Below are 22,209 nucleotides of genomic sequence, written 5' to 3'. Positions count from 1 at the left end.
CAGCGGGGCACAGCGAAGGGGGGCTGGGCAATCTCATTTGAAGCGACGCTCCTGGCCAGCTCTCCGCCGGGCTCCCGGTGGGGGTGGGGGTGGCCCCGGACGCCTGGGTTCCCGCAGACCCCGCAGCCCCACGAGGAGGGAGACCCCCAGGCTGTAGAGGCAGCTGGCGGCCAGCAACCCCAGGTAGCAGCGCCAGGCCGTCAGCAGGATCCGGCCCAGGCTCGGGGCCCCTGCAGGGGAGAGGGGACAGTTAGGGGGGCGTGGCTGTGACCCCAAAGGGGGAGGGTTGGGGGTCCCGTACCGGTGCTCTGGAGGGCGGTGCTCTCCGTGGTCCCGTTACCGAGAGGGTCGGGCGGCGGGATGGGGTCTCCGGCAGATACCGAGCAGCCTGCGTGGGGGGGAGAGACAAATCGGGGGTGAGTTACCGTGGGGGGGTGGGGGGAGATTGGGGGATTCGGGGGGGATCTCACCTCGGCGGCCAGCCCCCTTCACCTCGCCGCTGCTCTGCTGGGCCTGGGTCTCGTGTTCCACCCGGCAGGTCACGCGGGCCCCCTCCAGCCAGGCCCGGGGCGGGAGGTGGAGCAGGCTGGCGGCCCCGGCCCCATCCTGGCCCTCCGCCGGCGGCGACGCCTCCCCGGGGCCCGGCTCCCGCCCGTCCACCTGCCAGCGCACCCGGATCGGCTCCGGGGAGAACCCCCAGGCCAGGCACAGGAAGGCCGGGCCGGGTGCCGGAGCCGGGCCCAACAGGGCCACCTGCGGCCGGCGCTTCTCCCTGGGGTCAGCTGGAACCGGAGAGGGGAGAGGGTCAGGTTGGGAGGAGAGGGGGCTTGGTTCTAGGTGGGTCCTAGATCTAGATCACATCTAGGTGGGTGCTGGAGCGGTTCAGTCTCTGTTCTAGGCATTTAGGGGCTGGTTTTGTGGGGGGTTCTAGACTGGGTTCTGGGGTGGTCCCGGCGTCAGCCTTCAGCTGGGTCGATGGGTCTCCCGGGCCGGCTCTGGATGGGATCCAGTTGGGTTCTGGACCAGTCCTCGACTGGGTCAGAGAAAGGTTCTGGATCTGGTTCTCCGCATGTTCCAGACGCGGTGCCGATTGGCCGCGCATGGCTTCCCGCACGTTTCTAGGGCTCTGGCCCAGAACGCTTCGCCTCACAATCGAGGTCACTGCCCTGCGGGTTCTAGATGTGCCCCAGCAGGTCCCTCTGGAACCACCCAGAATGGCTCAGCGTGTTATCTAGAGCGATTTGGGGTGGGGGTCTAGATCAGCCCTGGCTCTTTTCCTAGGCATGGCCCCAAATAACCGCCCCCAACTGATGGGCCAGAAACCAGAACATTTTTGTGGCTTTGATCTGGAAGGATTTTGGACACATTCTAGAGTGATTCAGGGTGGGTTCTAGATCAGTTTCACGTATCCCCCCAGCACGGTCCCCACTAATCATGTGCCAGCTCCAGAACACTTCGGCGGCTGTGATCTGGAAGGGTTCTGGGTACATCCTAAGTTGAGCCATGGTGGGTTCTAGATTGATCCACTGTGGGTTCTAGATCAGCATTCAAAATGTCCCCGCTAATCAGGTGCCAGCTCCAGAACATTTCCGCGGCTCTGATCCGGAAGGGTTCTGGGGTGTTCTAGATTGATTTGGGGTGGGTTCTAGATTGGTTCACTGTCTCTGTCTTCTGGTCGCAGCTCCAGCCGGCTCTGGACCAGCTCTGGCATCAGCCTGGCGCCAGCCGCTCCAGAACGCGCTCCAGAATGCCCCGCTGGGTTCTAGCCATGCTCCGGGCCGGTTCCGGGTCCCCCCCATCCTCAGCGGCTCACCTCCCAGGATGAGGCGGGTGCCCTCTCCGAAGAGGTACTGGTTGGCGTACCAGACGGCGCAGAAGTAGGTGCCGGCGTCGGCGGGTTTGACGTTGCCGATGGTGAGGCTGAAGGTGTTGGTGTCGTGCTCCAGGCTGGCGATGAAGCGCTCCGAGATGCCGACCCCGTACGCGGGCTTGCTGTCCCCGGCCCGGTGGCTCAGCAGGAAGATGGGGCCCCACCCGGGCGGCTGGTGGTACCAGGACAGGACGTGGGTGGTGATGTCGCTCCCCAACATCTGGCAGTGGAGCCGCGGGATCTTCTCATCCACCACGTGGGACGGAGACGGCTGGGTCAGCCGGGGCGGCCCGGCCAGGGCCCCTGCGGGGGGAGTGGAGAGGGTGGGCTGGGCCCTTGGGGGCGTGGAGCTCACACTCACACAGACCCCGACACCGGTGCACACAGCCACACACGAGTGGGGGTTGGGAGCCAGGACTCCTGGGTTCTCTCCCTGGCTGCGGGGGGCTGGGAGCCAGGACTCCTGGGTTCTCTCCCTGGCTCGGGGTGGGGTGGGGGGCTGGGAGCCAGGACTCCTGGGTTCTATTCCAGCCCCGGCAGGACTGTGGGAAATGCCGTGACCCCAGTTCTCGTGGCCGGGGATCCGGCCTCCGGGTGTTGCTTTCTGGGCAGTTTGCTGCGGCCCTGCCCCGGCGCAGTCCTGGTGGGGGACCGAGGTGCCGTTCCACGGGGCGCCTGGTCGGGGCTGCTAAGCAAGTTCACTGTGTGGCCACCTAACCCCCCCTCCACCACATCGCCTCCCCGGGAACCTACATCCGCTGAGTCAGCACCTTCACAAACCCCACTAGAGTCCAGCCAACCACGGGGGCGGTGGGAAATTTTGGGGGTCATAGACCCAACAGCCCTGGCCCCTCCACAGATCATAGACAGAGGTGGGTAGATATTGCCTCTGTTACCCAGCATCTGTCCCTGTGCCCCCCCCAGCCGTCCGTCCATCCAGTCCCAGGTACCCCCATCCACCCGTCCATCCATTCATCCATCCCTATGTACCCCCGTCTGTCCATCCATCCAGCCCTGTGTCCCCCCATCTGTCCGTCTGTCCCTATGTACCCCATCTGTCCATGCATCCATCCATCCATCTCTGTGTCCCCTCTAGCCATCCGTCCATCTGTCCATCCATCCATCCAGCCCTATGTACCCCCATCCATCCATCCATCCATCCATCCATCCAGCCCTATGTACCCCGTCCACCCGTCCATCCATCCATCCGTCTGTCCATCCATCCATCCATCCAGCCCTATGTACCCCGTCCACCCGTCCATCCATCCATCCGTCTGTCCATCCATCCATCCATCCAGCCCTATGTACCCCCGTCCACCCGTCCATCCATTCATCCATCCCTATGTACCCCCGTCTGTCTGTCCATCCAGCCCTGTGTCCCCTCATCCGTCCGTCTGTCCCTATGTACCCCCGTCCGTCCATGCATCCATCCATCTGGCTCTGTGTCCCCTCTAGCCATCTGTCAGTCTGTCCATCCATCCATCCATCCATCCATCCAGCCAGCCAGCCCTATGTACCCCATCCATCTGTCCATCCATCCAGCCCTATGTGCCCCCTTCCACCCGTCCATCCATTCATCCGTCCATCTGTCCCTGTGTCCCCCCAGCCGTCCAGCCGTCCAGCCTATGTACCCCCATCCACCCGTCCATCCATTCATCTGTCCATCCATCCCTGTGTCCCCTCTAGCCATCCGACCATCTGTCCGTCCATGCATCCATCCAGCCCTATGTCCCCCCATCCTTCCGTCCATCTGTCCATCCCAATGTACCCTCATCCGTCCATCCATCCATCCAGTCCTATGTTCCCCCATCCATCCATCTGTCCCTATGTACCTCTGTCCGTCCATCCAGCCATCCAGCCCTGTATCCCCTCTAGCTGTCCGTCCATCTGTCCCTATGTACCCCATCCATCTGTCCATCCATCCATCTATCCAGACCTATGTCTCCCCATCCATCCGTCTTTCCGTCCGGCCATCGCCATGCATCCCCCCCATCCATCCATCCCCATAATGCACCCATCCATCTATGGCTCACCATTTCCCTGTTGGGGGAGGCCAACTCCATTTCTCCCATTCAAGTGCTCTCCATCCCTGGGGTGTCTCCTACCCAAACCCCGATTCCCCGGATTGGGGCTCCCCACCCCCCGGGCTGCATGCCCCCCCCTGCAGCGGACTCACCCGTGAAGTGGAGAACGAGGAGAAAAGGCCCCATTGGAGGCTCCATGGCGCCACGGTCCCCAGGTGATTCTGTCTCTGTGATGGCGCTATGGGACGGGACCCATTTCCTGACCCCCCCGGGGACGGGGTTGGGGGATGACGTCAGAGGCGGCAGCAGGGTGGACCCATTTCACACGCAGACTCACCTCCTTCCGGGGGCTTCTGCTGCATCCGTCACCTCTGGGCCATGCAGTCCTGGGTGAGGCTCCGGGAAGGGGAAACTGAGGCATGGCAAGCTGCTGGAAGTGGCACGGGGTCAGCTGGGAACAGGACCCAGGCATCCTGCGCCTCACCTTGGGTGTGTCAGGATGAGGCCAGGCTGCTGACAGGCAGATCACAGCTGGGTAGGACGGCACGGACGCACACTCAGACGGCTACACCCCACCGTTCAATTGCCTGCAGCTGCATTGGGGGTGACAGGGTCAGCAAGGTTGTCAGCATGTAAAAGAGACAAAGTCCCTTCACACACACACGTGCAAACATGCACACTCGTGCAAGGAGATTAACATGTGCAAACACACTCGTGCAAGCAGATTCACACACACAGAGCCACCCATCACACGGACCCTCACATGCTCAGACACACCCCCCCCAAACTGCCTGGCACCCATCACGCTTGCATGATAAGACCCAGGTGTGATCAGAGAGACCAATTCCCCCCTTCCCCCCAACAGCCTGGGAGTGTGTAACCCCCGCCCCCAGGACCACAACTCCCCCAGCCCACTGCTGTCTGGGTCTGATCTGGGGAGGGGAAGACCGAGGGGGCTGGGGCTGGGGGTCTGATCTGGGGGAGGGGAGGATACCAGGCTGGCAGGCCCATGGGGCTGATCTGGAGGGGAGCAGGAGTGGAAAGCTGCCTTTGTCCTCTCCACAACACTTAAGCCCCCAGAGAGATCTGGACCCCGAATATCCCCTCCCTGCACCCACACACCCGGTGGCCCTTTGCCAGTGGCTGAGCCCAGTACTGCCGTGTCCCCCCCCCGGCTCACTGGAGAAGGGTCGGCGCCGAGGCTAACCCGATCACCAGCTTCCTCGCCTGCGATTCACCCTTTGGCGTGTGATGGGGGCAGCTCATGGGGTCCCCCAGCCAGAGGATTTCACCCAGGCTACAGCCCAGTCGCTCGTGCTTGGCCGGTGCCTCTCGCCCAGGAAGGGGATGGACATGGCACCGTGGGCCTCACGGGCTGCCCTGCCAGCGGGGTGCCATGTGCACCATTAAATGGGGGGACGGCCCTGAAGCCCCGTCGGCGGGACGAGCGGCTGCTGTTTGGAATAGCGGCTGCTCCCGCCTGTTTCCAGCCGGCCGAGTGTTCCCGGCCCGGTGTGTGTGGGGGGAGCTGCTGATCCGGGAGGGGCCGCTGGTGGGGGGGGGGCAGCTGTGTCTTAGCAGCGCTAATGCACCAGTTACCACCTGGCTGCATCTCTGTGGTTTCCTCCTGGCCGGGGTTTGCTGTCTGCTCGGCGGGGACGGGGGGAGCTGGTAGGGGTAGGCGCGGGGGGCGGGAGGGAAGTGGTTGGTGGCTGGGGCCAGAGCACCTCGTTATCAGGAAACGAGCAAAGCTGAATCAACATAGATAAGGAGGCCGAAATGTCTCTGTCTCCCCCCGCACCTCTGTTGCTGTGTGTCACCCTCCAGGCCCCTCTCCCCTCACATTTCTCCCCCCACACTGTGCACCACAAATCCCTACCCCAGGCCCCTCGGCCCTTCAACACCCCCAAGGCAATTCACCCTCCTCCCTCCCTATGGACGCCCCACCCTTATTCACCTCCCCCGCCACCTCCCCCTCCCCACTTCCCCCTCCCACACCTCAGCCCCCCTTGAGCGGAGATCCCAGCTGTTCATATCCGTTAGCCACTCGAGGCTCGTCTCTGGGCACCTGATTCACATGGGTTTAACCCCCGTCCCTGAACCGGCAATCGCCCCATCTCACCCCCCAGGACTGTGACAACGGCCAGTGCAGCCCATATCAGATCCCGTCCCCGATCAGAGCTACAGGCTTGTCTAGAACCACTGAGGCAGGGGGCTGCGGGTCGGGAGTGAGGGGCACCGGCAGAGCTGGGGACGCCGGGTCCGGAGTGCAAAGGGGGTGGGGGGGCCGGGCCGGCCTGGGGCACGGTGACCCCGCCCCAGAAGATAAGGCCCTGTGTGCATTGGCAGGGGCCCAGGGACAAGCCAGGATACAAACTCCCCCACGGGGCCCAGTCCCAGCCCCCAAGTCCGGACGCAGCCGTGATGCAGCTCGGTGCCCTGCTCTGCCTGCTGCTGGCCCCGGGGGCCATGCTGGGGGGCCAGGCCAAGGCGCCCCCCTCCCGGCCCTACAACCAGGTCATTGTGGTGCCCAATGGGGCCCCGCGCGGGGTGTGGGGGCCTGTGGAGATGTGCCCTGAGGGCAGCTACGCCAATGGCTTCAATTCGAAGGTAGTAGCTCCCCCTCCCCACTTATACACCCCCCTTTATATTCCTCCCCCTCTGACCCTTATCCCCTGCCCCATATCCCCCTCCCCCAACATCCCCCTTATCTCCCCGCCCCCCACCAGTCCCCTTTTCCCCCCACCCCCCCAACAGCCCCCTTATCCCCTGCCCCCCAACAGCCCCTTAGCTCCCTGCCCCAATAGCCCCCTTATCTCCCACCCCCTTTTCCTCCTCCCATCCACCAACCCCCTCTCCCTGCCCCTCTCTGACTCTCACCCCCCACCTCACCCTGTCTCTGCCCCCCGCTCCCAGGGCAACGCGCCAGGGGAGGACAACACGGGGCTGAACGGGATCCGTCTGCACTGTTCCGACGGCACCACCATCCAGTCCAGCGTGGGAGCGTGAGTACTGGACGCCTGGGTCCCTCACGGCAGCCATGGGCCCACCCCACCCTGTGTCAGCCCCCAAGGGCTAGACCCCTTCTGAGCCCCCACCCAAGGACTCCTCCACCTGGAGAGGGAGGGATGCATAGACAGATCGGGATGTGGGGATGGATGTGGGGTGAGGAAGGGATAGGTGGATGGGGGAGGGATGTATGGACAGATCGGGATGTGGGGACGGATGTGGGGGTGAGGAAGGGATAGGTGGATGGGGGAGGGATGTATAGACAGATGGGGGTGTGGGTACAGACATGGGGGGAGGAAGGGGTGGGTGGATGGGGGAGGGATGTATAGACAGATGGGGTGTGGGGATGGACATGGGGGAGGAAGGGGTGGGTGGATGGGGGAGGGACAGGTGGGTGGGTGGGTGAACAGATGGATGGATGGGTGGGTGGATGGACGATGGAGAGGTGGGTAGGTGGGTGGGTAGATGGACGGACGGTTGGGTGGAGGGCGGGATGGACAGACAGGTGGGCAAGTGGGTGGATGGGTCAGTAGGTGGGTGGATAGATGGGCGGATGAGTGGAGGGATGGATGGGTGTGTGGGTGGGTGGATGGAGAGAGGGGTGGAGGGATGGATGGGTGGAAGGACAGATGGACAAGTGGGTAGGTGGGTGGGTGGGTAGGTAGGTGAGTGAATGGGTGGAAGGATGGGTGGACGGGTGGGTGGGTGGAGAGGCGGATGGACGGATGGGTGGAGGAACGGAAAGACAGACTGGTGGGTGGGTGGAGGGACGGACGGACAGGTGGGTGGATGAATGGATGGACAGGTGGATGGGTGGGTGGAGAGACAAATGGACAGAGATGAACAGATGGGTGGATGGGTGGGTGAGTGGATACATGGATGGGTGGGTAGATGGGTGGATGAGTGGAGGGATGGACGGACAGGAGGAGGGACAGATGGATGGGTGGACAGGTGGAAGGATGGGTGGATAGATGGACGGACGGGTGGACAGGTGGAGGGACGGATCGGTGGATGGGTCGGTGGATGGGTCGGTAGATGGGTGGGTGGAGGGACGGATGGAGGGATGGATGGGTGGGTAGATGGCTGGAGGGATGGACGGACGGGAGGAGGGACAGATGGATGGGTGGACAGGTGGAAGGATGGGTGGATACATGGACGGACGGGTGGATAGGTGGGTAGATGGGTGGGTGGAGGGATGGACAGGGGGGTGGGCAGACAGGTGGGTGGACGGATAGGTGGAGGGACGGACGGACAGACAGGCACATCTAACCCCCCTTCCTCCCCCGGCTCAGGTGGGGCTGGTGGCAGAGGGCCCGGTACTGCCCCCGGGGCTACCTTCGCGCCTTCTCGCTGGGGGTGCAGCCGCGGCAGGACGCCAGGGACGACGTGGCCGCCACCAGCCTGCGCGTGGCCTGCTCCGACGGGGAGCTGCTGGCCGGCGACGCCGGGGACCGGGAGGGGCCCTGGAGCCACCCCTGCCTCTCTGGCTCCGTCTGTGGCCTCCAGACCCGGGTGGAGGAGCCGGGGGGCCAACGGGGGGCCAACACGGCCCTCAACGACTTCCGTTTCTTCTGCTGCCTGCCCTAGGGCCCCCCCGGGGGCGCCTGCCCATTAAATCTGGCCCAGGGCCTCTTCCCAGCCGCCTCGTGTCTTTATTGGGGGCTGGGATTGTGGGGGGAGCCTGGCCGGGGGGTCTGGGGGGACAGGCCTAGTGCACCCTGGAGGAGTGGGGGCAGGTTCTGGGGGGATTCGGGGTTCATTGGGGTTCCTGTGTCATGGGGGGGGAAGGATTCAGGGTTAGTAGAGGGGGAGCCAGGCAGGGGAACCCGCTCAGCCCCCCTAGACCCTCTGCTGTCAATGCCCCAGTGTGGGGGGACCCCCACATCAGGCTGCCTCTCAGCCCATCCTTTGGGGGGGCACCGTAGTCCCCCCCACTGCTCCTGCTGGCATCCTGGGCCCAAGCACAGCTCCGTGCGGGGTGGGGAGCATCCAGCTGGGGTTCAACCGAGCAGCCTGCCTCAGTTTCCCAGAATGGCTCCTTTGTCTGACAGGACCCCTCCTTGGGGGGGCAGGCATGGGGAGGGGGTGCCAGGAGCCAGCTTGTTACCAAGCCAGAGGGCAAAATAATCCCCCCCGCCAATGCGTTCTCCCCCAGCCCCCATGACATCTCATCCTCTGGCGTCCCATGCACCCCACTCCTGGGCTGTTTGTCCGCCCTCCAGCCCCCCAGGTTCCCCCCCCCCCCGGGCCCCACCCCACCCATGACCCCCGCATCTTCCCACGCCTGGCTTCACGGGGTCCCCACGCACAGGCCAGCCCTGTGTCCACCCTGGCTGGGTTGGGGTCTTTCCCGGCCCACCCCTCCTGAGCTCCCTGCTTCTGGCCTCTCTAGGGAATTAGCGGCTCCAGCCCAGGTGCGGCTCCTAGGTCGTTCCCCGGGGTACGGACGGGGAGCGTGTAGCTCAGTCGCTCGCCTGGCACCATTTACACGTCCGGCTTCGCCAAACCAGGGGCATTGGTAGCAGGAGATAAAGAAAAATTCAGAGGAGGGGGTGTCCCGGACCCGCAGGTGCCCACACCTTGCGGTCCATGGGGGGTGCCCCGTTCAGTGCGACAGCCCTTCTCGGGGGGCTGCTCTCTCCTGGGGTCAGGCCCCTTCACCTCCCGGAGCCGCACCTCTCTGAGCCTCAGCACGTCTGTCTCTGCCGTGGGCCCCCCCAGGGAGTCCCCTCATTCTGGGCCCCCCCGGTGCCGCCACCCCCTGTTCTCTAGCCTGGAGCGACTCTCCGCCGGCGTAACACAGGAGGGGTTATCGAGCGATGAACCCAGCACAGGAAATTCTCAGGTTCCCCAGGCCTGGTGCAGTTGTAAAGTTTTATGTTTGTATTTTAAATCATGAGGGCAGGGGACTGGACTCGGTGACCCCTCGAGGTCCCTTCCAGTCCTAGATGTGGTACGTATGAAATGTATTGGAGTATACAGATCAAATATCATATATCCACAAACGGGTGAGGTATATGACACTGCCCGAGGCCTGGTCACCGGCTCTGCATTTTAATTTAATTTTAAACGAAGCTTCTTAAACATTAAAAAACCCTTATTTACTTGAACATACAACAAAAGTTGAGTTCTCCGTTATGGACTTAGAGAAAGAGACGCTCTAAAAAAGTTCCAATGTTTTCCTGGCCCGTGAAGCCTGAGATGATAGTGAATAAACGAAGGCTCGACGCCTCGCTTCGGAAAGGTGGCCGACCCCTGGGATGGACGTTTGTGTCGCGTAAGTCCCAGCACGAGCGTGGGCGTGGAAGAGTTGTGAAGATAAAGAGATTCAGAAAGAAACATGTTCGGGTGGGACTTTCTGTGGGACGCCCAACGCTGAAGGATCTCGGAGTTTGGCAGTGTAGTATTTTCGGCGAGCGGCGTTGTGGTGATTTCACCATTTTGAAAGCAATGTTTAAGGGAAGGGGCCAGGAGGGGAGGGGGCTAGTTAAGGATCCCACCCTCCTTGCTAAATTGGTAGTGGGACGAAACCTGTGTCTGTGAAAAGGGATGACGGTTTTACGAGGGACTCAGGGTTGGGCCCAGACAAGCAGGCAGGCAACAGATACAAAAAAATTGGAAAACGGGTTGGAAGCCCTGAGGGCAGAGTGTCAGGAGTAAGAAAAAAAATAAAACGTAAGCACAGGCGTGGGGAATTCGGATCCCTGGGACAGTACTGGGAAGGGTGGAATCGGAGTGGACGAAGGCGTCATCCGGGGAGAGAAGCAAGTGATTTAAGGGCGACATTAGCTCTGCAGAGGCTGGAGGGAATGAGGCAGTGAAACGTTGGACCTTAACTGTGTACAGATGTCATCGGCGTACAGCTGTGTAAAACCGAACGCAACGTAAGGAATGTTAAAAACAAAAGAACACCAGTGAATAAATCGATTGTGTAAATCTGTGGAACGTTTCGGACCTAAGCCAACAACCCGATTTGTAAAACTCTTGTTCTGTAGATTGAAGCCAAATGGGTTTTGTGTTCACATAACACCACTAGAATCCATCGGAATCTTCCCGTTCGAAGTTGCAAAACTGAAAAAAACCACGTTTTGCCAGGCACAGGGAACACGCGTTGTTTGGCGTTGGGATTTAACGTGTAACCCGGAAGGTGCCTTAACGCTTTATACATTGAATATCTTTTTCAAGCTGCAGCAGGGCAGTGAAATCGGGAGAAGGGGGAAAGATTCTGGAGCTGGTTTTTCGGTAACAAAATAGCAGTAGTAAAAGACAGTGGCTCTGTGTAATCCAAGGTCCCGTTGCTAAGGATTCATGCAAACTCTGTGAGCACAAAAGAACCAGTTATGCCTTACGGAAAAATCGATATGGCTGATGTTATCGGCATTAAACTATGGCAGGAATGTGCCTGTCCCCCCCCAGAACCCGGGCCACGTATGTTACAGAAGGGGAACAAGAATTGTGAAAACCTGACAAACTTGGTCCGCTGCATAAAAGGGGGAAACCGAGGCACAGGCTCAAACACTAATGCTCAGTCAGGAACCGGGGTTCAAAGGAGCTGGAGGCAAAGGGTCAGTTGGTGCTACCTCAGGTTACACACCTGGGTGCCTGTCGTGGGAGAAGAAGGGAGACAGGTAGATCAGAGAAAGGTCAGGGTGCTACCGACACTCACTCTTTAAGGGTACTGCTAGGAGGATTCAGTTTTCTTAGCCCACCCGTTTATAAATATGCCAAAATCCCTCACCTATTGTGGAAACTGCTACAGAGAAAGGCAGGCCGGGAATGAGGAACAGAGCAGGACCTGCCCAGCGTTCCCCTGCTGAATCCCGGCCTTTTGTTATTCCTTTGGCGGCTAATGACCTGGCCTCGGCTGCCGCGGGATTGGAAAATATTGAAAACGGGGACTGACATGAATGGCCAGAGGTCGCTCTGCAGCAAAGAATTGCCTTGGTAGAGGCACCCCCACTGTAAGAATCAGATCTCGTGGGCCAAGAAAAGCAGGTCCGGTTGAATGACGGGAGTCAGGGCCGGCGCCGGTGTTTTTGCCGCCCCAACCGGCAAAAAAAAAGAGAAGAAGCCGCGATCATGATCGGTGGCAGCTCCACCGTGCCGCTTTCTTCTTCGGCGGCAATTCGGCGGCGGGTCCTTCCTGCCAAGCTGGTGCCCAGAGCCGGCCCTGATGGGAAGGCATGGTAGTACGAGGGAAAAGATGGGTAAAATACGCTGCTGTTAACTTAGCAGAGGAAGTAATTCAGGGACGACTTAGACCACGGATCGGCTGGGCCTGCCGAGCGCCACGGAATTGATCAGAGTGGCCATTTAAGGCAGTGTGGCCATTCCCCACGGCCCGTGTGTATTTCTGCCAATTGTGGTTTTTGTGTAAAAAAAAAGACAGTTTTTAATACAGGATTGGTATAGGAATGGGTCAAAAGCAGCAAATAAATATTGGACGTTTACATACAATGGAAAAGAACATCTGTGCTAACCCAGCTAAAAAATGTACCAGTGGGTAACAAAACCCCCATATGTGACGTATGAGGCACACGGTAAGGGAATGGGTATGGAGACCACGGGAAATAATCGGGTAGGTACAAGTGTGTGACGTAGCCATTGGAACCAGACGTCAGAAAAGGGACGTCTGTGCTGAGAACTAGTCCCCACGGGTCGCCCTCGCCTGAGTTCCAGGAAAAAGAGACAGCCGGGAGTTACTCAACGTAGCGCCTCTGTTTGCCCACGGAGGTGAGGAAGGGATTTCAAGGCCAGAGCAGGCCGCAGAACCTCCGTTCGGCGTATAAAAAACGATGTTACAACCTGGGTGCGAAATTGTGTGCGGTGCGCTCGGGACAAGGCTTGTCCTCCACGCTGGTGACCACTGATCTGGTGATTGTGGGTATCTGGAACTCCAGGTGGTATCCCATAGAGATCCCTCTGTTTTAACCTTTATTCCCAGTGGTTTGATATTCTGTGGGTGTTTATAAGGTGAATTTTAAGTCCCACTTGCCTTTGCCAGGCAGACATATTGGTATTTTTTAAGGGTTTTAAGAGCTGGTTACTGTTTTTATCACACCGTTTTATGAGGCTCACAGGATTATGGGTAGGAATCCATGATTGGTTGGCGGGGAGTGAATTATTCCTTAAATATTGGCATATAAGGAGGGCTGCATCTTCTCCCAGGATCGCTCTAATTCCCCGGGCCCTGAACGTTCCCCGAAGAGCAGGCCAAACCCAAACCTTACACCGGCGTTTCATTTTCGGCTTTGCGCTCGGGTTCCGGGACATCCTGTTCTGCAGAGAATCCAAACGTCGTTATTTCCGTCAGCGGTTTAGCTTGCGAAACGTGGACCCATTTCAGGTTCTAGGCTCAGTCGTTAGGCGCATGGGATGTCCAAACAGAATGCGATAGGGTTACATGTTTGTCCTTAGTCTGTTACTGCTGCAGATGGCAGAGACAATCAGAGGCAGTTTATCCGGCCAATCTTTCCCTGTGTGCTTTGCTACCTTCTGGAAAGGTTCCTTAACCGTGCAGTTCATGCACTCTCCTTGGCCTGAGGCCGGAGGCCGGAGCTTCTCTCTAACTTCCTTCCTTCCTTCCTTCCTCCTTGGCAATTTAGCAATAAAATCAGTTTGAACCCCATGCCCCGTGCCCTCGGTGCATCGTCAGCTGTGGGCCCTTGTTGCCGAGAAGGCTAACGGCATTTTGGGCTGTATAAGTAGGGGCATGGCCAGCAGATCGAGGGATGTGATCATTCCCCTCTATTCGACATTCGTGAGGCCTCATCTGGAGAGTGGGTCCAGTTTTGGGCCCCCCACTACAGAAGGGATTTGGACAAATTGGAGAGAGTCCAGTGGAGGGCAACAAAAATGATCAGGGGGCTGGAGCACATGACTTACGAGGAGAGGCTGAGGGAACTGGGATTGTTTAGTCTGCAGAAGAGAAGAGTGAGGTGGGATTTGATAGCTGCTTTCAACTACCTGAAGGGGGGTTTCAAAGAGGATGGATCTAGACTGTTCTGAGTGGTGGCAGGTGACAGAACAAGGAGCAATGGTCTCACGTTGCAGGGGGGCAGGTCTAGGTTGGATATTAGGAAACACTATTTCCCTTGGAGGGTGGTGAAGCACTGGAATGGATTCCCTAGGGAGGGGGTGGGATCTCCACCCTTAGAGGTTTTTAAGGTCAGGCTTGACAAAGCCCTGGCTGGGATGATTGAGTTGGGATTGGTCCTGCTTTGAGCAGGGGGTTGGACTAGATACCTCCTGAGGTCCCTTCCAACCCTGATCTTCTATGATTCTATGATTTGTCAAGAACAAATCATGTCAAACCAACCTGATCGCTTTCCGTGACAGGATAACAAGCCTTGTGGATGGATGAAGTGGTAGACGTGGTATATCTTGACTTTAGTAAAGCTTTTGATACTGTCCTGCACAACCTTCTCATAAACAAACTAGGGAAAGGCAACTTAGATGGAGCTACTATAAGGTGGGTGCGAAACTGGGCGGAAAACAGTTCCCAGAGAGTCGGTCTCAGTGGTTCACAGTCATGCTGGAAGGTCATAACGAGTGGGGTCCTTCAGAGATCAGTTCTGGGTCTGATTCTGTTCAATATCTCCATCAATGATTTTGATAATGGCATAGAGAGGACACTTATAAAGTTTGTGGCCGATACCAAGCTGGGAGGGGTTGTAAGTGCTTTGGAGGATAGGATTAAAATTCAAAATGATCTGGACAAACTGGAGAAATGGTCTGAAGTAAATAGGATGAAATTCAATAAGAAGAAATGCAAAGTTCTCCATTCAGGAAGGAACAATCAGTTGGGAAATGACTGCCTAGGAAGGAGCACTGCAGGAAGGGATCACAAGCTAAATATGAGTCAACAGTGTGACGCTGTTGCAAAAAAAGCCAACGTCATTCTGGGCTGTATGAGCAGGCGTGTTGTAAGCAAGACACGAGAAGTCATTCTTCTGCTCTGCTCCATGCTGATTAGGCCTCGGCTGGAGTATTGTGTCCAGATCTGGGTGCTACATTGCAGGAAAGATGTGGACAAATTGGAGAGAGTTCAGAGAAGAGCAACAAAAATGATGAAAGATCTAGAAAACATGAGCTATGAGGGAGGATTGAAAAACTTGGGTTGGTTTAGTCTGGAGAAGAGGAGACTGAGAGGGGACGTGAGAACAGTTTTCAAGTACGTAAAGGATTGTTAACAAGGAGGAGGGAGAAAAATTGTTATTGTTAATCTCTGAGGACAGGACAAGAAGCAAGGGGCTTAAACTGCAGCAAGGGCGGTTTAGGTTGGACATTAGCAAACACCTCCTGGCTGTCAGGCTGGTTAAGCACTGGAATAAATTGCCCTGGGAGGTGGGGGAATCTCCATCGTTGGGGATTTCTAAGAGCAGCTGGACAAACACCTGTCAGGGATGGTCTAGATGATACTGTGCAGGGGACTGGACTAGAGACCTCGCGAGGTCCCTTCCAGTCCTACGATTCTATGACTCTGGGTTGCCTCAGTTTCCCCATGGGGAGAATGGTGTCCCCCTCTTTGGTAAAGTGCTTTGAGGTCAGGAGGGAGCACTGGGCAGGTTTGATTTCGAAGGGTCTGACGACGCGTCGCGGATAAGCACGAGCAGGACCACGCAGAGGGCGAGACATTGCAGTGTTTGTGGACGAAGGTGCTAGGAAAAGGGTTGGAGACATAAGCTCTTGTATCAGAGGCCTGGCATGAGGCAGGACCTGCTCACCGAATCTGGCAAGAACAGGGCTGACCCTTCAGGCATTCACATTCCTCGGAAGTGCTGCTCGCCGAGCGCTGACACAAACACCTCCCGATATCCAGAGGTACCGGAACATCCTGATACCAAGGATGGGACGAAAACATCGCCCAGGGACAACAGGAACACATGGTCCCTTCCTCAAAGATAAGGTCAGGACGACAGAACGTGACAGAGATGGTTTGTTCGAACCAATTTGTACAAGGTGATGGGTGATGACTGGCCACGTCGGGGGAAGTAATGAACTGGGGCAGAGGCAGTATGTAACTTGTTTGTATCAGGGTACAAAGCTGGATCACAGAGGGAGTGTCTTTGTCTGGCCTACGGAGGAACAGAAAGTCCGGCCGCTCACTGAGCTGCTGACTGTTACAGGCACACATGTATTAATGGTCCGGTAGCGTCTGCGGGATATTAGTACTATGCTTTGTCAACAATTAACCTGGCCAGGAGCCTTCATCCCTTAACGGATCTTGTGGTCATTGGGCGGTTCGCTCGAGGTCTCTGCAGGGCAAGGCCGGCACACACACGCAGCCCAACATCTATCAACCTCTATCCACACCTGCGAATCCAAACACGCCGGTGAACAGAGTTGGCACAAAACTTGCACTAACCCAGGTCAATTAAAGATCGAAATCAAAAACCTCATCCAAACGCACTAAAGCCACGGGATAAAGCAATATGGCTGGCTCGGTGGAGGAGAGAATGGGGCACAGGGCCTCCCATCTGGCCCCAGGCCAGGGCTGGATCGCTGCTGTCTCTCCAGCTTCGCTGGCCCGGCATCTGGAACCCGGTCGGACCAGTCCCTGATCTTGTGCCAGGCCCTGCAGTTTCCCCAGGCTTGTTCCTTGCTGCGTTAATTAGCGGAGTGACTCCAGTTCCTGAAGGAAGCGTCGCCTCACCGCTGGCCCAGGCCCGGGGCAGGATAATCGTCAGCCAGCCCCTAACGACGCCCGCCAGGCGGCCGACGTTGGCACCAGGGTGTCATGTGCATTCCAGGCATCCGGGGTGTCTCTCCCCATCGTGTGGGACGCGGCTGCAATCCTCCTGGGCATCTGTCACAGCCTCTGCTCCAGCCTCGGCCCTGCTCCCACCTCTCCCTGCCAGCCCCGGCCTCCCCAGAGCCTGGCCCTGAACACGGCTGGTCACGTTAACCGATCCCAGCACCAGTCCACCCCTTCCACGCCCGTCCCCCCGCAGCGTGGTCACCTGCCTGCCGTCCATTCTGAACGGCTCGAGGATGGGAGACGGGGGTTGGCTCACTGTGCCCGGTGCTGGGGGGCCCTGGCCACAACATACTGGGCACTTCACTGCCCAGAGTGATGGTTTCAAGGCCACACGGTGCAATGGTAGGAAAACTTGGAAAAATACCTGCATGGCATCAAGCAGGCTGTTCCTCTGGGAAGTTCTTTGCGTGCGAGCGAGTGCTGAGGCTTGGGAGAAATGCTTCATGGATCTTAGTGAGGTTGGTGATGCAGATGCCTTTTGGGAGAAGCTGGTGCCGCCAGGAGGTCAGATCTCTCTTCGGATCTGGGCTGGGAGTCGAGTCTTTCCCCGGGCAGCGGTTGCTGGTGTCCGGGTGAGATTTCCGATGGACGGGGACGGCGTTAGGTGCTGTCCAAGGGCTGGGGTCTGGAGCGTGAAATACAGAAAGGGGGTAATATTTGCTCCCTGCTCAGGTACTTACACACTGGGATCAAGCCTCCCCTCAGCCGTCTCTTTGTTATGGCGAGAGACAGCGGCCAGTGCCAGGTGCCCCAGAGGGAATGAACAGAACAGGGAATCCCCGAGTGACCCAGCACCTGTCGCCCATTCCCAGCCGCTGGCAAACAGAGGCTACGGACCCTGTCCCTGCCCAGCCTGGCCAGGAGCCATCGATGGCTTGTGATCCACACCGCTCTGAACCAGTGCCCCGGCCTCTCCCTCATTCCCCACTGCCCTGATTCTTTGGGTCATCTGCAAACTTTCATCAGGGGTAATTTTATGTTTTCTTCCACTCTTTGATAAAGCGGTTAACTAGCGTCGGGCCAGGAACCGAGCCCTGTGGAACCCCACTGGAAAGGGACCGGCTTGCTGACGACGTCCCATTTCCGGTTCCATTCGGAGATCCATCAGTTAGCCAGTTTTGAATCCATTTCCTACGTTCATTCAAGGCCCTTCTAGTTTTTCAATCTGGATGCCATGCGGCACGCAGTCAGACGCCTCCCAGGCACCAGCGGTTGTTACAACAGCACTATTATTTTGATCAGTCAATTTTGTAATTGCTCTGACAAAAGGCCCCATTCTCCACCCAGCCCCGCTGAGCGGCATTTGTTGCATTACACTCTCTTAATTCCTTGTTAATTGACTCCCCCTATCAGCTGCTTCATTATCTCACCCAGGATCTCTGTCAGATGAAGAGGCCTGTAATTATAAGGAATGACGCTGATATCTATGGGTACTGGGTGTTTCCGAGAAACAGGAAGGTGGGGCAGCTGCCATCCAGAAAGGGAAATAATATGTCAGGAGTGGAGAATGCAGGCATTGTGGCAATCTCAGTGTGAACTAGTGGTGTGACTCAGTTTCCCCAATTAATTATGCATCGCCACCTGGTGGCTGCAAGGGAGGGAAATCCCTCCCCAGTGGAGGTCACCCCTGCTGACTGCCTGGCTCTGAGAATGACCCCGGAGGTACAGAAACACTTAACTCATAATGAGCAGGTAGGGGCTGTGGGGCTGGGCGGGAGTAGACAGGCTTTGGTGACCTGGGCGTGGCCACATTTTAACTACTTATCACTGATGGCGAATCCGCTGCGACCCTGGGGACAAGCCCCCCTCACTGTTAGACCTTTCCACCTTGTTTCCAGTCCGAATTCATCTGGCTCCAACTCCTGGCCCTCGACTGGGTTCAACCTGCCTCTGCCAGTGAAACATTCGCTCCCCACGTCGGTACTTCCAGACCGGGGTCAGTCACCCCTTCGCCGCCTCTCCCCTAAGCTAACTGAGCTCCTGCAGTCTCTCACTTCTCCTGGATCCTCTGCCCCCTCTCTGACTGAATCGCCCCCCCGGCTGGCACTATGGGCCCCGGCAGGGCCAGATCTGGCAATGAAATTGCCTCTCTGCCCCTACGCGAGATTCCCGCTTACGCAGCCCGGGATGGCATTCGCCCGGTCGGCCACAGCGTCGCCCTGGGAGCTCATGGACAGCTGATTATCCACCCCGCCCCCCAAATCTGCTTCAGAGTCACTGCTGTCCAGGAGATACTCCCCTGGCCCGTGTAAGGTGACATTTAGCTGCATTCAAACCATCATACTGGGCTGTGATCCACATCGCTCTGACCCGGGGACCCGGCCTCTTCCCTAGTTCCCACTCCTTATTTCCACCTGAAGTGTTAACAGGGGGATCCTGGTGCCATAAGAGCATAGTGGTGTGAGAAGTGGGATACTATGTCCCAAGAGGTAACGGTGGGCTGCTGGTGCCGTAACAGCATAGTGGTGTCAGCGGTGGGATACTATGTCCCAAGAGGTAACGGTGGGATGCTGGTGCCGTAAAGGCACCTGGTGTTGCGGGGGGAGGATGGTTGCATTGTTTGGCGTGAGGCCGGAGGTGTTGTCACATGACGTGTTTGCTCTGGGTGTTTCCGAGAGTCGGGCCGATGAGGCAGCAGAGCCCTGGGTGGTGGTGGCAGGAACCTTGCGCCATGCGCCCTGGAGCAGCCGGGAGCAGGATTAACCTAATTATAGTTCTGGCCTCGTGCCAAGAGAAGGTGAAGCAGGCCCCTTTGCACTGCCCCCACAAGCCAGAAACCAACCCAGCCTGCCCTCCCCAGGTATAAAACACCCCTGCCCCGTGTCAGGAGCTGCACATTCGCTGCTGGCTCCCTCCGCTCGCCTACCCAGCCATGGACAGCTCCCTGCACGCCACACTCAGCCTTGTGCTGGGCTGCTGCCTGTGGGGCGCGTGGGGCCAGGAAAAGATCGACGTTAGCAATGGAGGGATGTGGGGCACGTGGGGCGAGGAACAGTCCTGCCCCGGCAACAGCTTCGCCATTGGGTTCTCCCTGAAGGTAAAGATTCACCCCTGCCAGGCCGGCTCCCCCCTGCCCCACTCCCTGCCCCCTTCACCCTCCCCACAGCCCCTGCCCAGCTCCCCCCTGCCCCACTCCCTGCCCCCTCTTCCTCCCCACAGCCCCTGCCCCCTTCTGCAGCCCGGATCCCCCCTGCCCCACTCCCTGCCACCTTCACCCTCCCCACAGCCCCTGCCCCCTTCCCCAGCCCTGCTCCATCTGCCCCACTCCCTGCCCCTTCTCCCTCCCCACATCCCTAGCCCCCTTCCCCAGCCTGGATCCCCCCTGCCCCACTCCCTGCCACCTTCACCCTTCCCACAGACCCTGCCCCCTTCCCCAGCCCGGCTCCGTCTGTCCCACTCCCTGCCCCTTCTCCTTCCCCACATCCCCAACCCCCTTCCCCAGCCCGGCTCCCCCCTGCCCCACTCCCTGCCCCCTTCCCCAGCCTGGCTCCCTCCCCTGCCCAACTCCCTGCCCCCTTCACCCTCCCCACAGCCCCTGGCCCCTTCCCCACCCTGGCTCCCCCCTGCTCCACTCCCTGCCCCCTTCATCCTTCCCACAGCCTCAGCCCCCTTCCCCAGCCCGGATCCCCCTGCCCCACAGTCCTGAGCCCCTCTGCTCAATTTCCCTCTCCCCCCACCCCTCTGCCCCAGCTCCTTGTACTGAAGGGATGGGGGACCAGTCTCTAATGCCCAGGCTTGCTGCCCCCCATGCCCCATTGCAGGTGGAGCTGCCCCAGCTCGCCGGGGACGACACGGCGTTGAACGGCATCCGGCTGCTCTGCTCCGACAACAGCACCATCCAGTCCAACGTGGGGCCGTGAGTACCGTGGGGAGGGGCCCAATGGAGGGTGCGAGCAGCTGGCAGAGGGGGCACTGGGCTCCGTGAGCACCAGTGGAATAGGGGTGTCACCAACAGAGCTGGGTCGGCAGGGGGTTAGCAGTGGCAGAGAAGGGAGGGTGGCCTCGATGGTGGGATGTCGGTGTCAGAGGTGAGTTAGTGGTGGCAGAGGAGGGATCGTGGTATTGACAGCGGGTTAGCGGTGGCAGAGGAGGGATCGTGGTATTGACAGCAGGTTAGAGGTGGGATCGTGGTGGTGTCAGCGGTGGGATACCAGGGCAGCAGGCTCCCAGCCCAGAGCAGCACACGGTCGAGGGAAGGCAGCACCCCCTGCTGGTCGTGCCCACCTGACCCATTCTCTCCTCCCAGGTGGGGCTTTTGGGGCCCAGTGAAGAAATGCCCCTCGGGGCAGCGGCTGACCCAGTTTCGACTGCGGGTGGAGCCGTGTCAGGGCCTCAAGGACGACACGGCCGCCAACAACATCGAGTTCGTCTGCACGGGCGGGGCGGAGCTGAAGGGGGACGGGCGGTGCTGGGGCAAGTGGGGCCCCCAGAGCCGCTCCTGCGGCCCACGGGGCATCAGCACCATCGCCACCAAGGTGGAGGCCCCCCAGGGCAAAGGGGACGACACAGCCCTGAACGACGTCTACTTCAAATGCAGCAGGCCTGAAACCCTGACCTCCCCCACCAGCCAGCCCCCATCTGAGGTGTCTGGTGGTGGGCCCTGACCGCTCCCCATTGCTCCCTGGCCCCCTAATCCCCGCTACTCCCGCTCCCCACCCACCCCGAACCCTGCTCCCAGCTGTTCTCCTCGCCAGCCCCCGTGCCTGTGACCCCCCCAATAAACGCCATACTTTGGAGCTGAGCTGAACGGCCTCTTATTGCCTGGACTCCACCCTGGCAATTGGGGGGGGATGTCGCTCCCCCCAGCTAAGGGGGGCAGAGTGTGGGAATTGGATGCGGGGGCGGTCTCCAGACTGCCTGGCTCGGGGGGGCAGGGAATGGGGAACGGGGCTGTCCCCCCCCAGCTCTAAGCCCCTCCCCTGCCCCCTGGCCTCCTCCATAGGGCTCTACCCCCCTTAGAATGGCTCCCACCATCCCCCTCCCCAAATCTGTCCCTCCCACCTCCCCATCAGCCCCTCCTCCAAGAGCTGGGGGGGGGGAAGTCAGACCCCCACCTGCAGCCCCCTTCCTCCCAACTGCCCTCCCCAAATCAGATTCCCCCCACCCCGCATCGCATGCCTAATGAAACCCACACGCACCAGGCAGGAGCAGGGGGGCTCTTTAATCTGCTGGTGGGGCAGGAACAGGCTGGGGGGATGAGGGGAGCAGGGGGGTTGAGATCTTCAAACCAGCTCCTCAGATGCCCCCAAACCGGGTATTTACCCAGCTCCCCACGTGCCCTGTCACGGACTCACAGATCGGGCCCACTCGTGCCCCATGCGGTCCGTGGGGGGTGCCCCTTTCAGTGTGACAGCCCTTCTTGGGGGGCCGCTCTCTCCTGGGGTCAGGCCCCTCCAGCTCCCGGAGCCGCACCTCTCTCAGCCTCAGCACATCTGTCTCTGCCGTGTCCTGTGTCCCAACGAACTCCCTCTCCCTTCCCCTCGTTAAACCAGTAACACCTGGGGACACCGAGTCCCAGCCCCTGTGCATGCAGCCCCCTGGAAAAC

General features: G+C 59.3%; 2 protein-coding genes across 2 annotated transcripts; both read left to right on the top strand.

Moving 5' to 3' along the window:
- The first annotated feature begins 1,841 nt into the window (after positions 1-1,841).
- Positions 1,842-8,490, top strand: LOC115643124 (vitelline membrane outer layer protein 1-like). Its single transcript, XM_030546941.1, has 4 exons — positions 1,842-2,145; positions 6,244-6,504; positions 6,811-6,899; positions 8,196-8,490. Exons 1-4 carry the CDS (start codon positions 1,912-1,914, stop codon positions 8,488-8,490), a joined length of 879 nt encoding a protein of 292 aa, XP_030402801.1. The 5' UTR covers positions 1,842-1,911.
- An 11,045-nt stretch (positions 8,491-19,535) lies between these two features.
- Positions 19,536-21,267, top strand: LOC115643122 (vitelline membrane outer layer protein 1-like). Its single transcript, XM_030546939.1, has 3 exons — positions 19,536-19,700; positions 20,425-20,519; positions 20,910-21,267. Exons 1-3 carry the CDS (start codon positions 19,536-19,538, stop codon positions 21,265-21,267), a joined length of 618 nt encoding a protein of 205 aa, XP_030402799.1.
- The last annotated feature ends 942 nt before the right edge of the window (positions 21,268-22,209 follow it).

The sequence above is a fragment of the Gopherus evgoodei genome, unplaced genomic scaffold (assembly GCF_007399415.2).
Source record: "Gopherus evgoodei ecotype Sinaloan lineage unplaced genomic scaffold, rGopEvg1_v1.p scaffold_51_arrow_ctg1, whole genome shotgun sequence".
NCBI lineage: Eukaryota > Metazoa > Chordata > Testudines > Testudinidae > Gopherus > Gopherus evgoodei.
The sequence above is the reverse complement of the archived record's forward strand: the minus strand, read 5'-3'. Positions and strand labels throughout refer to the sequence as shown.